General features: G+C 38.6%; 2 protein-coding genes across 4 annotated transcripts; one reads left to right on the top strand and one right to left on the bottom strand.

Moving 5' to 3' along the window:
• The first annotated feature begins 1,136 nt into the window (after positions 1-1,136).
• pif1 (PIF1 5'-to-3' DNA helicase homolog (S. cerevisiae)) lies at positions 1,137-12,065 on the top strand. Of its 2 annotated transcripts, XM_058417905.1 has the most exons (13): positions 1,137-1,190; positions 2,028-2,608; positions 3,092-3,221; positions 3,358-3,483; positions 3,955-4,108; positions 5,142-5,256; positions 6,354-6,460; positions 6,547-6,686; positions 6,836-6,942; positions 7,020-7,107; positions 7,965-8,110; positions 9,360-9,551; positions 10,229-12,065. In XM_058417905.1, exons 2-13 carry the CDS (start codon positions 2,036-2,038, stop codon positions 10,280-10,282), a joined length of 1,932 nt encoding a protein of 643 aa, XP_058273888.1. In that variant the 5' UTR covers positions 1,137-1,190; positions 2,028-2,035; the 3' UTR covers positions 10,283-12,065. The 2 variants fall into 2 exon arrangements, with proteins under 2 accessions (XP_058273888.1, XP_058273887.1); XM_058417904.1 differs by lacking the exon at positions 10,229-12,065 and having other exon boundaries at positions 7,965-9,497.
• Positions 12,052-13,707, bottom strand: LOC131370559 (cytochrome b-c1 complex subunit 6, mitochondrial-like). 2 transcript variants are annotated; one of them, XM_058417906.1, is made up of 4 exons: positions 13,565-13,707; positions 13,051-13,086; positions 12,799-12,960; positions 12,052-12,330 (listed from the first exon to the last, which is right to left on the bottom strand). In XM_058417906.1, exons 1-4 carry the CDS (start codon positions 13,604-13,606, stop codon positions 12,298-12,300), a joined length of 273 nt encoding a protein of 90 aa, XP_058273889.1. In that variant the 5' UTR covers positions 13,607-13,707; the 3' UTR covers positions 12,052-12,297. The 2 variants fall into 2 exon arrangements, with proteins under 2 accessions (XP_058273889.1, XP_058273890.1); XM_058417907.1 differs by lacking the exon at positions 13,051-13,086.
• Positions 13,708-13,970: the final 263 nt, after the last annotated feature.

Below are 13,970 nucleotides of genomic sequence, written 5' to 3'. Positions count from 1 at the left end.
ATGATGGTCTGTCTCTCTTCCATTGTTAATTGCCTTTTTCTCCCCATTTTTGTAGCAACACACTACTTTCTGCAGTACAATACTGTTCAACTGATGCTCACGAGGGTATGGTACCACAGTGTGTTCCAACACTGCTTTTATGCAGACAGAGGGGGTTGTAAGTAATCCAGAAAAGTTGGAACACCTGTAGAAATTAGCAGCACCAGCTTTCAAGGCTTGATCAGCCTCCATTGCTGCAGAACAGCTTTAAATTGTTAACCCATTTTGTGTTCCCTGAAAAAGGCCTTTTTGTATAATTCTGAAATGTACATTATTTTTCAGTTTTGGGTAACCTTACCTTTTTTTTAACCTCTGGCAGTTTACCACTTACCTTTGTACTATTTCAAGCTATTCATTGGACTTGAACGACTTGAATTGCAATAAATAACTGGAAAAATTGGGGTGTTCTAAAACTTTTGACCGGTAGTGTGTATCAGCAATTTTTAATGACATTTTTTCATGTAAATACAACTGCACTTCCAAGTAGGCCCCCGTTTTAGTAAATTTATTTCTATTTGAAAATTTAAAAAAATTATAATTAAAAATTAAAATTAGTATGGTTTTAAAAGCAACCCAGGGTTGCCAGGTTTAACCTACTCCAAACCAAAACCCAAACTGAACCTAATAAACGTTCAACTTCAAAATCATTCCTATTATTGCCGAAGAGTTCCACGGAGACTTAATGACTCATATCAATAATATTTATAATTTAACTATAGTCTGTTATGTGTTTTTAAATCCATTTCCTGTCCTGTGAATTTACTGTCTTTATGCTTATGAACACATGACACTAATATAGACTGTAAATTTAATGTCTGCGTTAAAAATTCTAAAAAAAAAGTAAGTATTAAGTACAGAAGAAATATATAATTATTACATTACCAAATGTACATCTCCAAACAAAGGAACAACAAACAAAACATAAACCAAACGAAAATCTATACCGAAATAGTTACACAAATACGGATCTGGCAACCCCATCCTTATGCGCTTTCTGGTTTGGTGATGACGTACGTACATGTTTCTTTTTACGGAACTGGGCGTTGATTGGGTGTGTATTTAAATGCCCCGCTCTGATTGGCTGAGCGGCTTAAAGCGTTGGGTTTAAAATTTGCAGCGTGTGTTTGTTTGTAGCGGTGAAGTGAAGCCGGGTGAGTTTAGCGCTTTATTCTGATTTTAGTACAAAACTACAATTTGACGATTAAAAAGAGCTTTTAAATCTTCTTAGGATGAAAATAGAAAAGCTGTCGATTCAACTGTTGGATTAGTTTACGTTTCTGTTTTGCTGAATTTGCTAGATTACTCTACACGATGGATACATAAATGAACAAAACATGTGTTTATCTTAAAATTAAATATAAAATTATTATTGATCATGTTGGCGTTTTTTTTTGAACATGTCTTAAATTCTGTTTGCGATTAAGTCTTACTTGAACCTAAGACAAGAATAAAAATACATTGGGATTAAAACATTATTAGTCAAAACGCTTTCTATGAGACAAAGCGTGTTTAATTCATTATCTTAATATTTAGGTCTAAATATGAATTCCTGTATATAGCTAAAGTTTAACAGGAACAACCATTTTTAGCTTCTAAGAAGATTACAAGAAGGTTTTATACAAGTGCATGTATCAAATGCACTAACATTAAATAATAATGTTCTCCTGAACAAACAAATATAATAGTTATCTAAACCAGTGCAATTTAAACGCTTGAAGTCGGATCATTATCAAGCTGTGGATGAGTTTCAGTGTGTTCAGGGAGACGGATGGATGGATGGACGCTTAGACAGACACACTTAGACACACAGACACTTTATTCATCCCAATGGGAAATTTACAAATTAGAAAGTGTCAAATACTATCTTAAGAAGCTCAGGAAAATGTTTGAATTTGTGATTATATGTTGCATTATAATAATATAGGTGGGTTTTTTTTTCTTTTTTTTCTTTTTTTTTTTTATGCTTCTGTTCTTTGTCTTTTGTCCAGGGTCCAGGATGTTGCACACAGAGGACGGTTCGAGACTGGAGTGCAGTGTTGCAGTGGAGCGTGTGAGTGGAGCAGCAGCGGGTCCTGCTGTCCAGCGCCGGGTTCTCCGCCGTGCCGCGGTCACTCTGGGACGTGACGAGTTCAGGGAGCTGGTGCTGCGCGTTCAGGACTTCCGTGGCGGTCCCCATGAGAGCTTCGCTTTGCGTGGCGAGTTCCGGCTCTTCACACGTTTTGTCAAGGACGGCAAGTGCACGGTCAACTTCCCACAGAACAACACGCAGCTCCTGATCTCTGACTGTCCACCTGACCGCTTGAAAACCTTCCTGAAGACCCTAAGCATAAAGCACGAAGCCTCACGGAGCAGTAATCCTATTAGTGAAAGGGCCCGGATGCGGGCGGGTGTCCCGAGAAGCTTTGAGACGGTCAGCCCTTTGCAGCAAAAAGACATCCAGAAAGCCAACGAGTTAAGGAGCAAAGTGAACACTCCAGTGCAGGTGAAGGGGCTGAGCGAGAGAGCGGTCAACAAAACAGCTGTCCGACAGCAGGTCAAACGACCCAGAACAGATGGAGACGCCAGCCTGGTATGATCATCATAACGTTTTTTCCTTATGGACATAATCGAACATTTAACAGACACAAAAAATGTACAGTAGCTGTTTTACTCATGGAAAACTGATACCGTCAGAATAGGGGGAAACGTTCCAACTACCGTATCATCCAACCATGAATCAGGGTCAGACTTTAGGCCACGCCCCCTACCTGAGTTTGTTTGCATGAAGATGTAACCATGGCTGTTTTCATCTGTCTCTTCGTTCAGTGTTATTGATACTCATGTATTGCAAACTGACCCAAAAGCACACCAGTGAGTGTCTGAGACACTGAACAAAGCTGATTTAGTCCTTGATGCTTAACTGGAGTTTATCTGGTATCATCTGTTACTTGGTAGTTACGATAGATTTGGGCTTACAGCTGAAGAAGTGAACATCACACACACCAGACCTGCCTCATGAGTTCTTTAGATTGATCTGAAGATTAAACCCAGCTTCTGCTTCTCGGTGTTCCAGGTTAAAGCTCTTCACCCTCACAAGAAGCCGGTCCTGACATTGCCAGTTGCGCAGAAACTCAGCAAAGAACAGATGGCGGTTCTGAATGCAGTGCTGAGTGGCAAGAACGTGTTTTTCACTGGAAGTGCAGGTATTTCTGCTTTAGCCTTCTTTCAAACCATAAATTGTCAGAAAAAGCTTATTTAAAAAATGTTAATGTATGATTAACGGGACCGGCTGCATTTGCTCCTAGCACACTAAAGTTCTGAAATGATCTGTGTTGTAAGGTACTGGGAAGTCCTTCCTGTTGAAAAGGATTGTGGGATCGCTGCCTCCGAAAAGCACCTATGCCACGGCGAGCACCGGTGTAGCTGCCTGTCATATAGGAGGGACAACATTACACAGTTTCGCGGGTCAGTGTTCATTGTATCCATTATGAGTGGATGGATGAAGGATGTGTGGTTAGAGGACACATGCTTAGGATTGGATAAATGTTGGGGTGGGGATTGAATTGGTGGATTTATGGATATGGATTGGAGGTTGGATATTTGGGTGGGATGTGATGAGACCTCATGAATGTTTGGATTGGATAATGGGATTAGATAGACTGGCTGGATAGTTGGATAATGAGGATTGGGTGGGTGGAATTGGATGGATATCAATGGTATGGACAGTTAGATGAGGTGGATGATGGTGATTGGTTGTATTATTGGGTTGGATGATTGGATGGTTGGATTATAAATTTAGGATTGGATGGATTGGAGTAGATGATTGGGATTAGTTGGATGAAGTTTGAAAAATGATATGAAATGTATAATTATAATCTCAGTTCCAGTCCAGTCAAAGCTGATGAATGCCACGTGTCTCGCTCTCTGATTGGTCAGGTATCGGCTCGGGTTTGGCTCCTCTGGAGCAGTGTCTGGAGCTGGCACAGCGGCCCGGAGTCCTGCAGCACTGGACAAGCTGCAAACACCTAATCATCGACGAGATCTCCATGGTGGAGGCAGAGTTCTTCGACAAGCTCGAGGCCATCGCCAGGCACGTAGATCATTTAAATGTTTTCTGAAGCATCACTTCATCCAGCTGTTAATACATTTTTCTTAATAAAATCAGTTTATCCATATTTGCAAAACAAGCACCATTACCAGGCTGCCACAGTTATAGATTTCAAACATTTTCCCTTTTGTTGTTTCTGCACTGTGACTGATTCCTGGTATCTTCAGCTCACTCTGCTTTTCTTAAATCTCCTTCATTTGCTCTAATTATTTAGTTTTTTTTTTTTTTGGCGCCATCACTAAAGGTGCACTGGGTAAATATAAAATGCAAAAAGTTTGTTGACCCAAATTACTTATTTAATTCCAAACAAATAAAGATTTGCTTTATAATTTTTATATATGCAATTTGTAAATATTTAGTTTAATAACTTTTTTTTTTTTTTTTAAATATCTACAAAATTTAAATCTTTTTTTTTTTTTTTTAAACTAAAAAAAATTAGACATTTATTTATGCTGCTGATTGCAAGATTTCAACTTCTAGTTTTTTTTCTTTATATTTAAACTAATTAATCAAACCCATCTTCGGTTTTAAAGTTCCTTAAACTTAAACATCTTATGTAATTTTAATATTGAGTAACAAAAACTCTCGCCATGAATATAGCCATAGAAGCTGGCATGGTGTTAAAAAAGAGAGAATCTAATTAATCTGTTACTGTAATACTGTTTAAATTATACATAATTAAATATTTAAAGTATTATATTCTTTCATTATTTGTTTTGAGTTTATTTAATGATTTTTCTCGGTAGCAGGTGAGATTGCAATAGCAGAATGCCTGTTTGTTGATTCATTTATTTAAACCAATTTATGTGTTTAGGGTTAATTACTTTCTGGAAGATCAGATGTACGTGCTGAAGTGATCATCGTACTGTAATGTCTGCTCTGCGGTCGTGTTTCTGATTCAGATCTCTGTGCAACGAGGAGGTTTATTACAAATTAATGACCTTGAACATCGCACAAGCTGCAACGTGTGTGTGTCCTGATGACTAAATGAGCTCTGTGCTTTTGGTGCTTGTAGGTCAATTAGGAGATCCTCTGAGCCTTTCGGAGGAATTCAGCTGATCGTATGTGGAGATTTTCTCCAGCTTCCTCCCGTCACTAAAGGAAAAGAGAAAGCCAGCTTCTGCTTCCAGGTAAAAAAAAAACCCAAAAGTCTTTTGATGTACTCTCTAGGTGTATGTAAGTTTGTTTGTTTGTTTATTTATTTATTTATTTTTTGTGAGGGGTAAATTTTACAATTTATCATCTAATCTTTAATTAAATTTTAATACTTTTTTTTTATCTGAATCTTTATCATTAAATCATTTTACTTGTGTAAAATTGATTTGTTTTTATATTGTACATTGTGGTATTGTACAATTTTATTATTTAATCTTTATTTCATTTTTTTTATAATGTAAATTCTTTTTTTTTTTTTAATTTCTATTAAATATCTGATTTTTTTTCCCCACCAAGCTACAGTTCTGCTCTAGCAAGTTTATTAAATTTTTCATTTTGTGCCAATTTTACATTGTGCTATTTTATTTTTATGAATTTTTCATTTAATTAAAAAAATCTTAGTGATGCTAAAATTCTTTGCTTTACTCAATTCATTTTTCTTATTAATTTTCCTTATTTTATTAATTAAATTTGATCATTTTGGCTTAATTTTTTTTTAAATTTAATCCTAAAAAATCCTAAAGTAAAAATTTTGTTTTTAATTATTACATTTGTATTTTTCTCCCCCCTTCCTTTATGCTCTTTTACGTCTTTCCCACCCACACTCCCCGTTAGAATTTCTTTTTAATGAGAGGTTCATGCTTCATCACGGAGATACGAGACTTATTAAATCCTACTCTGGATGCTGATCTAATTATTTCCACAAAAGAAAAAAATGGTCTAATGGAAACCTATTTCATTACTGAGGTCATTTTCTAGTCCGTCTATTTAGAACTACTCGGTGGTCAGATTTCTGACCCTCTGTTTTTATGCATGTTTTTGCTTTTCCTCAATTTAAAAGGAGTTCTAATTAGCAGGAAGAAATCAAAGCGCTTTCATTAGGCTGTGATGGAGAACATGGTGAATTAAAGGGATATAATGGATGAGTGTTTTTAGTCCCTTTCTAAATTGTTGTTTTTCCAGTGCTCTTGCATGGCAACATGAATAATTCACAATTAGCTTTGTTGCACTATTACGTTAATTGGCGATCGATTCGGTTCGAACCGTTGACTGTGTTCTGGCTGTTCTGCAGGCAAGGAGCTGGAGGAAGTGCATCCACGTGAACATGGAGCTGATGGAGGTGCGCAGGCAGACCGACCGGACCTTCATCTCACTGCTGCAGGCCATCCGACTCGGCAGGTGCTGAAAGCTGGACATGGCTTCTCCACCATCTTTCCCAAACAATCGAGCACCTCAGTGATCCAGGTTTTTTTCCTCTCCTGCAGAGTCACCGAGGAAGTCACTGCCCGGCTCCTGAAGAGCGCCAGCAACCCTATCGAGCGGGACGGTATCGTAGCGACCAGGTTGTGCACGCACAAGGACGACGTGGAGCTCACTAACGAGAACAAACTCAAGCAGCTGCCAGGTTTGTTGGAAAGGTCTCACGCTGTGCACAACATTGATGTGTCCCCTCTCAGGTGTTAATGTTCCAGGACATTTGGCTTCTCACGATTTCAGCAACCGTGAATGAATACTGTGAGTCCCAAAAAAAATTCTCCTTCTGCTTTTTTGTAGGACCCTTACGTGTGTTCGAGGCTTTGGACAGCGACCCCATGCTCGTTAAAACCATTGACTCTCAGAGTCCAGTGGGTCACACGTTACAGCTGAAAGTGGGAGCTCAGGTGAGAGCTCGCATGCCGTTATAGCTCATTTCCATCATATCTACTGTTTGAACAACTTTTCATTTCGGGTTGTTTAGGTTATGCTGACCAAGAACCTGGACGTCCAGAGAGGGCTGGTGAATGGCGCGAGAGGCGTGGTGGTCGACTTCCTACCAGGAAATCAAGGTAGAAACCAGTTGATCGTTCAACACGCACAATGCATGGATTTCTCCACTTCAATATCTGGAGTATACTGTAGAGTTACAGTACAGTGTAGTGTACAGTGTTTAGCAGATGTCCTTATCCACAGAGACGTCTAGAAGAGCTTTGGAGTCTCATCCAGAAACTCATCCTCATGCTGGTTTACTCGGTCAAGAACATTTACTAATGAACAGGCATTTTAAAGAATTTATAAAAGTTAAGAACGAGAGGTTGAACTTTATAAATCCTGACGGAAATTCTTTTGCTGAGACTGCCTCAGATTACATGAGAGAAGTAAATATAAATTAAATATTCTGTTTATACAACATGTATACAAAAAGTACAATAAATAGTGCTGGAGTTTTGTGGGTGTCGGTATAGGCAAATGAGCCGTGTCGGGAACAGGCTTTGCACTTTACAGCTGATCCACACGTGAAAATCATGTTCGGTTTACTCAAACGTTTTACGCACAACTTTATTGAAAGATTGATGAATGAGGCCTTGTTTCTGCAGCACTGAATGAAACTATAAACAGATGTTTATTTTTTAATAAAATAAAGTTTTAGTTGTTGCATAATTGCTGCTGGAGGTTTAGAGAAATAACTATCAGCTTTTGGAGCAAAAAGATCAACATATTTGAATTATTACTATTTCCTGACAACTTGACGACACCAGACGTGATTGACGGTGAATTTTTATAAAGGACATTAGGACATTCTTGTAGATGGATAACTCTAATTCTATTGCTGCTCTTATTCTTCTCCTTACTTCAGCTGTCCTTGGGCTAATCTTATAACCTGATAATCTAATCACCTCCATGTCTGTCCGTCTCTCTCCATCAGGCCTCCCGAGAGTGCGCTTCCTGTGCGGTGCTGTAGAAGTGATGAAGCGCGAGCGCTGGACGTTTAAAGCAGCGGGAGGCGTGTACCTGAGCCGACAGCAGCTCCCGTTGAAGCTAGCATGGGCCATCTCCATCCACAAGAGTCAAGTGAGGGATCTTCTGACTCGTAAACAAGCCACTGATGCATACCTGATTCATTTTTTCTCTCGCAGACATCTTTATCTTCCTTATCTGTTTTTGTTTTGTTTTTTTAAATTAGATGTCATGACTCAAGATGTTTGCAGTGATGTTATAGCATTAGTGTGGATTGCAGATTCGTGTTTCATTATTTCTTCCAATCTCGCAGCAGCAGTGCGTCACTCGCTTTCCTCAGAGCCTCCAGGCTGTGTGCTACCAGCACCTAATGGCTTTCATTTAGCCAGAGCTGGCTGTAGATGGAGCTCGGGGTAATTAGGCTTATTAGCTACAGATGGAAGTGTGTCGTGCCTGTTTGATCGTTTGGTCCTGGTTTAAACGAGCTACAGAGACGAGTATGACCTCGGGTCTTGTCATTTACTGTAGCGCTCGAATGATATGGCCAAAATATTATGATATAACGATGACTATGGTACATCTGGAAGGTCTATTTACACACCCATGTGTGCTTGTTGATCATCACATTCCAGATTTATTCACCCTAGCCTTTTCACTAGATGATGGATTGTGGCTGTGGGGATTAGTGATCATTCATCTACAAGAGCATTAATGAGATCTGACTCTGAGTCAGGGCTCTGTGTGCAGGACACTCCGGATCTTCCACCTTCTCCAACCTTCATCTCCACACCATGTCTCCATGGAGCTCAGGGGCTTTGTGCACATGCTGGGGCAGGGTTTGGATTCTTGGTTCCAGTGAAAGGAAATTGTAAAGCTACACAGACATTCTAGACCTTTTTTGAGCAGTTTGAGAAAGCATTTGGGCGTGATGGACAGGGGGTGCACACATTTTTGAGTTTTTCGGTGCATTAAGATTACTCATCTGCAAGTCTTTTATAAAGTGCGTCTCTGAAGGATTTATCTCAATATCCCAAAACATAATGTAGCTTTTGTAAAAAAATTTTGTCCAATTGTCCACCTCACATTTAAAATCCTGCTGTCGTTTATAAAAAAAAAAAAAAAAAAAAAAACTATGGTTATTTTGTAAAAATCTTCATTTTCTGTGTTGAACCTACACTTCATGTGATATGGGCCAAAAGGTAAGCAGTCGTGTTATACTGCCATCCAGAGGCTTAGTTCGGTCAGTTCAATAAATGTAAGTAATAAAAGCAATGAGGGTCTTGGACTCCTAATTAGCATATTAATTACAGTATAATGAACAGTGAATACACCCACAGTGACGCTGATGCTGGTTTTGTTTCAGGGCATGACTCTGGACTGTGTGGAGATCTCTCTGGCCCGTGTGTTTGAGAGTGGACAAGCTTACGTAGCTCTGTCTCGAGCCCGCAGTCTGGAAGGGCTGCGTGTCATGGACTTCGACCCGCGAGTGGTCCAGGCTAACTCTGACGTTCTGATGTTCTACAAGAAGCTGAAGCGGGACAGACTCCTCCTGCAGGTCAGTGCTCTCACTCTGTTATTCTGTCACTGTGAAGACTTCACCACACTTCAGACTAAAGGATCTGGTGGAGTGGACAAATGTGGCGCCATTAAATGTTCTCTGCAGGAAAGAGGAAGGTTGAAGGCGACCAGGGCGAGATGGATGGTTTGTTGCAGGCAGCTTGATTCCGTATTTAGAATGACCTGCTGTACCGGCAGGGAGAATTAATTCTCCAGCATGTCGTCTTCCCTGGAGCGCAAATGTCCATTTTTCTAGATAAAAAAAAAAAAAAGATTTCGATCCATTTCACTTACATTTTTTAAAACCTTCAGAGTGAACTTTATCGGCTCTTAGGAATTTTAACTCCATCCAGCTCACTAAAATAGAGACGTGATGAGGAGAGCTGAAGAATTATCTCACATGTCTGTTATGCATACAGAGTTATCACTGTTCATCAATTTAGGGGGTGGGCCCAGAAGGTTGCATAGAGTTAAGTGTTTTGGATAGGGAATGAGTGGGTGGGGTTAGGAATTAATTGGATTGGATGAGGAATTAATGGGTGGAGCTAGGAGGAATTGAGTAGATTGGATGGGGGAAGAGTTGAGTAGATTTCTTGTGGTTAAAAGGGCATTGTGTCTGGGGAAAACGGGAGAACTTTCCTAACACTAACCCAACACGCTGTCTGGCTTTTGCAGTCCTCCATCAACGACTTTGTTGGGAAAAGCAACAAGGAGAATGAAGTTTGGTGATGAGATCTTCACATCATGACCTTGTGCACCATGTGCACCACCGGACTCCACTGAGCTGTCACCTTTATTTTTATTTAATTTATGATTTTTTTTTTTTTTTTAAGTTTCTGACCTCATCATGGAGTTGGACTGAGATGAGACTCATCATGGACAGTGTGTGGTAGTTTTTAACTCTCATTGTAGGATTTTAATTTGCTTGATTTTTTATTTTTATTAATAAACGTTTTATTTTTGTAAAGTTTTTGTCCAAATATTTTTGAAATTAGGAGCCTCAGGGCGGGGCTTTGGAGCAGGACAGGAAGGTCATCAGTGATTTATCCAAGTATAGGATTTAAGACTCGGTGGAATTTAGTGAAAAATCAGAGCCTTGGATCTCAGCTTTGATTTTTGACTTTAACTTTTAGATTCCCCAAATTTCAATTTGCCCAAAAAAAACCACACAAGTATTAACCCCCCCCCCCCTTTTTAAATTAAAACATTGACTCTCAGATTTTCTCCAAATTCTCACCATGTTAAGGAGCATTCCAAGTTTAAGCTTCCCATCATGGACATCCAAGGTTTTGTGGAATGACTGGAATATACTGGAATTGGGGATCTGGGCTTTGGCACAGGATAGGAAGTTCAAACATGGATTTCTTGTCCTAGTCATGGCCTCCTTAATCTGTTGTGTGAATTTGGGGTGAAATCAGAAAGTCACCCCCCCCCCCAAAAAAAAAAAAAAAAAAACAACCAGTAAGGGGTTTAGTCTGTCTCCAATTGTTCCCAGAATTCACACCACAGGTTAAAGAGGTGAAGACACATACAGCAATCCAAGCCTGAACTTCTGATCAATCAGGTTTGTATTAATGACTGGAATATATATTGAATTTTGGGAACGTTGGATCTAGGCTTTGGCACATGATTAGATCACACTCGGATTCCTGTCTTATCCTTGGCCTCCTTAATCTGTGGTGTAAATTTAGGGAACGTCCCTTTCTCCAAAAATAAGAGTTGGGTGAAAAATCAGTCTCCAATTGTCTTGAAATTCACAGCATAGGGTAAGGAGGTTTAAGATTCCGAGTTTGAGCTTCCTATCATGCTCCAAAGTAAAGATCCTAGTGATGAATGGAATTAGGAGCCCGGGATCTAAACTTCAGCACATGATGGGAAGCTCGAACACTGATTTCTCTTTTACACTCAGCCTCCTTAAACTGTGGTGTGAATTTGGGGAAAATCAGAGAGTCATATTCCACACAGTTAAGGGGTTTAGTTTGGTTTTTTTTGGTTGAAAAATGTGGCTGTCTCCTAATTGTCCTGGAATTAGTTTCATACATTAAGGAGGTGAAGACTAGGATGATAATCCAGGTTTGAGCGTCTCTTGTGAACAAAAATGAAATATTAAATATTGATGTGGGTCAAAAAGATTCAGATGGAAATTAAAAGAAGCCAAACTAGCCATTAATCTTCTACACTTTTGTTGAAACTATATGGGGAATAACAAAATAACCTTGGGGAAAAGCTCTGTCAAATAAAAACTGATGAGTGAAATCCATGACGCTACACTAAAAATCTGAGTTTCTCAGACTTTTCCCTCTGAAGCAGCATCTGCTCTATGAAGATGTAATGGACAGCGTTTCCAAATCCAATAAAATATCAAAATCGTGAACACGGCTCATGTGGCGTTGACTCTGCTGCCACCTACTGGCGTCTCTGAAGAACTGCAAGTGTCTGTACAGTAAACATCTGAAATTATTTATTTTTATCCATAAAATGTTAAGGAAAACAAAATCTGACCATATATATTACTTTTTATTTCTGTAGGCAATGTGTGGTATTCAGTTGTGTGGACTGTAAAAACACAGGAGAAAACTTTTACACTTGGATCAAAGTGTACATACAGCATGATCATTTGATAAAAAAACATTTAATGTCCATATATTTTTTATTCATACTGGTATGTACAATGAGCTACTATCATCACAAAAAGATTTTTCTGTATTAAAGTGTGTAAACAGTGAGGTAAGGTGTAGTGTGGCTCATTTTAATGAACTGAAGAGCTTCTGTGTGACCTGAAAAACAAACAAAATCAGATTATGAATAAATGTCAGAAAATAAGATAAATTATAATTTATGCAAATATGTCAAGATTCTAGAGCTTGTTGCCAGATATGTGCAGAAAATCAGCCATTTTTTAAAATCAGGTGGGGCTTCAGAGTCTCTGAGCACCATGAAGTGGGTGTGGTCTGTGTGCCTGAAGCAGTGAAGGAGGTGTGGCCTTTGCGACTGATAAGAAGTGATAATAAAGAAGGTGTGGCCTATGTGCCATTCCCAGCAAAGTAGCGTGTTAATGAAGGTGTGGTCCAGAGGAATTCAAATGAAGGTGTGGCCTATGTGCCATGCCCGGCAAAGGAGGCGTGGCTTTGAAAATACTTCCCTGTGCCAATGTTTTATTTTGCTCAGATTAGAACAGACTTAATAATGTTTTTGAGATCAGATATGCGAAAAAGATTCAGACACATTATGTGAAATGCGCTTACACAGTGGTCCCGCGCATGCAGAAAGTCGAACAGTTCCTCAGTGCAGTCTTCATCTGTGTGTGACCGCGAGTTCACCCGAGCCTCACACTCCTCCAGCCGGTGGTGTGTGTGTACGCAGTGCTCCGTCTCCTCACACTTCTGTCTCACCGTCTCTAACGGGTCCTGCACACAACAATCACCAACAACACAAAGATTCAGAAAGTGAGAGAGGCTCCAGATGTGACAGACACCTTCCTGCCACTGAAAACGTACCACCATCTCCTCCTCTTCTTCCTCTGGAGCTTCATCCTAAAAAATATAACATTACAAAAAACAATCAAGACACTCGCTGATTATTTAAATACGGACACGCCCACAAATAAAGCATATATTTAATTACGAAGTTAATTAAGCAATTAATTAATTAAAGCATAGAAACAAGTGTGCCAATACTAATTTTCCCTTTTATTAAACTACATTTTAATTCGACTTGTATCTTTTGTATAACAATAAAATAAATTTAAATAAATTTATAAATAAAAATAAAAAGCCTTATTTATTTCCTTTAATTATAACTTGAATTTTTCATACAATTTTTAAAAAAACATTTCCTGGTTATGACAAATAATTATTATTATTATTTTTATTTTATTATTATTTATTTATTTAAAAAAAAATCCTAAACAAAAAAAAGACATTTAATTTGCTGGGGATTTAATGGGTTAATTCCGGCGTAAAATACGTCCCTTTTTAAATGAAATAAATAAATAAAAACATGAAGTCCTACCTCAGGATCTCCGTATGGAGTCTTTTCTGTTTCCTGAACCATGATTAAAAGTTTATAAAAGTTTCCTTAAAGGCAAGAAACTACTTTTTATTCACACGCGCTCTCCGCAAGTGGAGGTCACACGCAGGAAGTTTCTAGAAACACACCGGAAATAGCTCGTTAGTATGTTAAAAGTCCTCGTGTTTACGTCACAGTGGAACGTATTTCTCGTATAAATTTATTTCACGTTACTTTTTTTTTATAAACATAAACGATATTTTTATTACATTATTTTATGACAAACGTGTGCCGATAATCATAAATAAATAAAAATGCTTTGGTGAACTAAATTGATTAGAAAAGTTTACGTCAAAAAAAAAACTTCGGAGGATCTGTGTTTTTAAATGATAAATAATATTCATTCTAA

This window comes from Hemibagrus wyckioides, linkage group LG20 (assembly GCF_019097595.1).
Source record: "Hemibagrus wyckioides isolate EC202008001 linkage group LG20, SWU_Hwy_1.0, whole genome shotgun sequence".
Taxonomy (NCBI): Eukaryota; Metazoa; Chordata; class Actinopteri; order Siluriformes; family Bagridae; genus Hemibagrus; species Hemibagrus wyckioides.
Note: the sequence above shows the minus strand (reverse complement) of the source record. Positions and strands in the feature narration are given on the sequence as shown.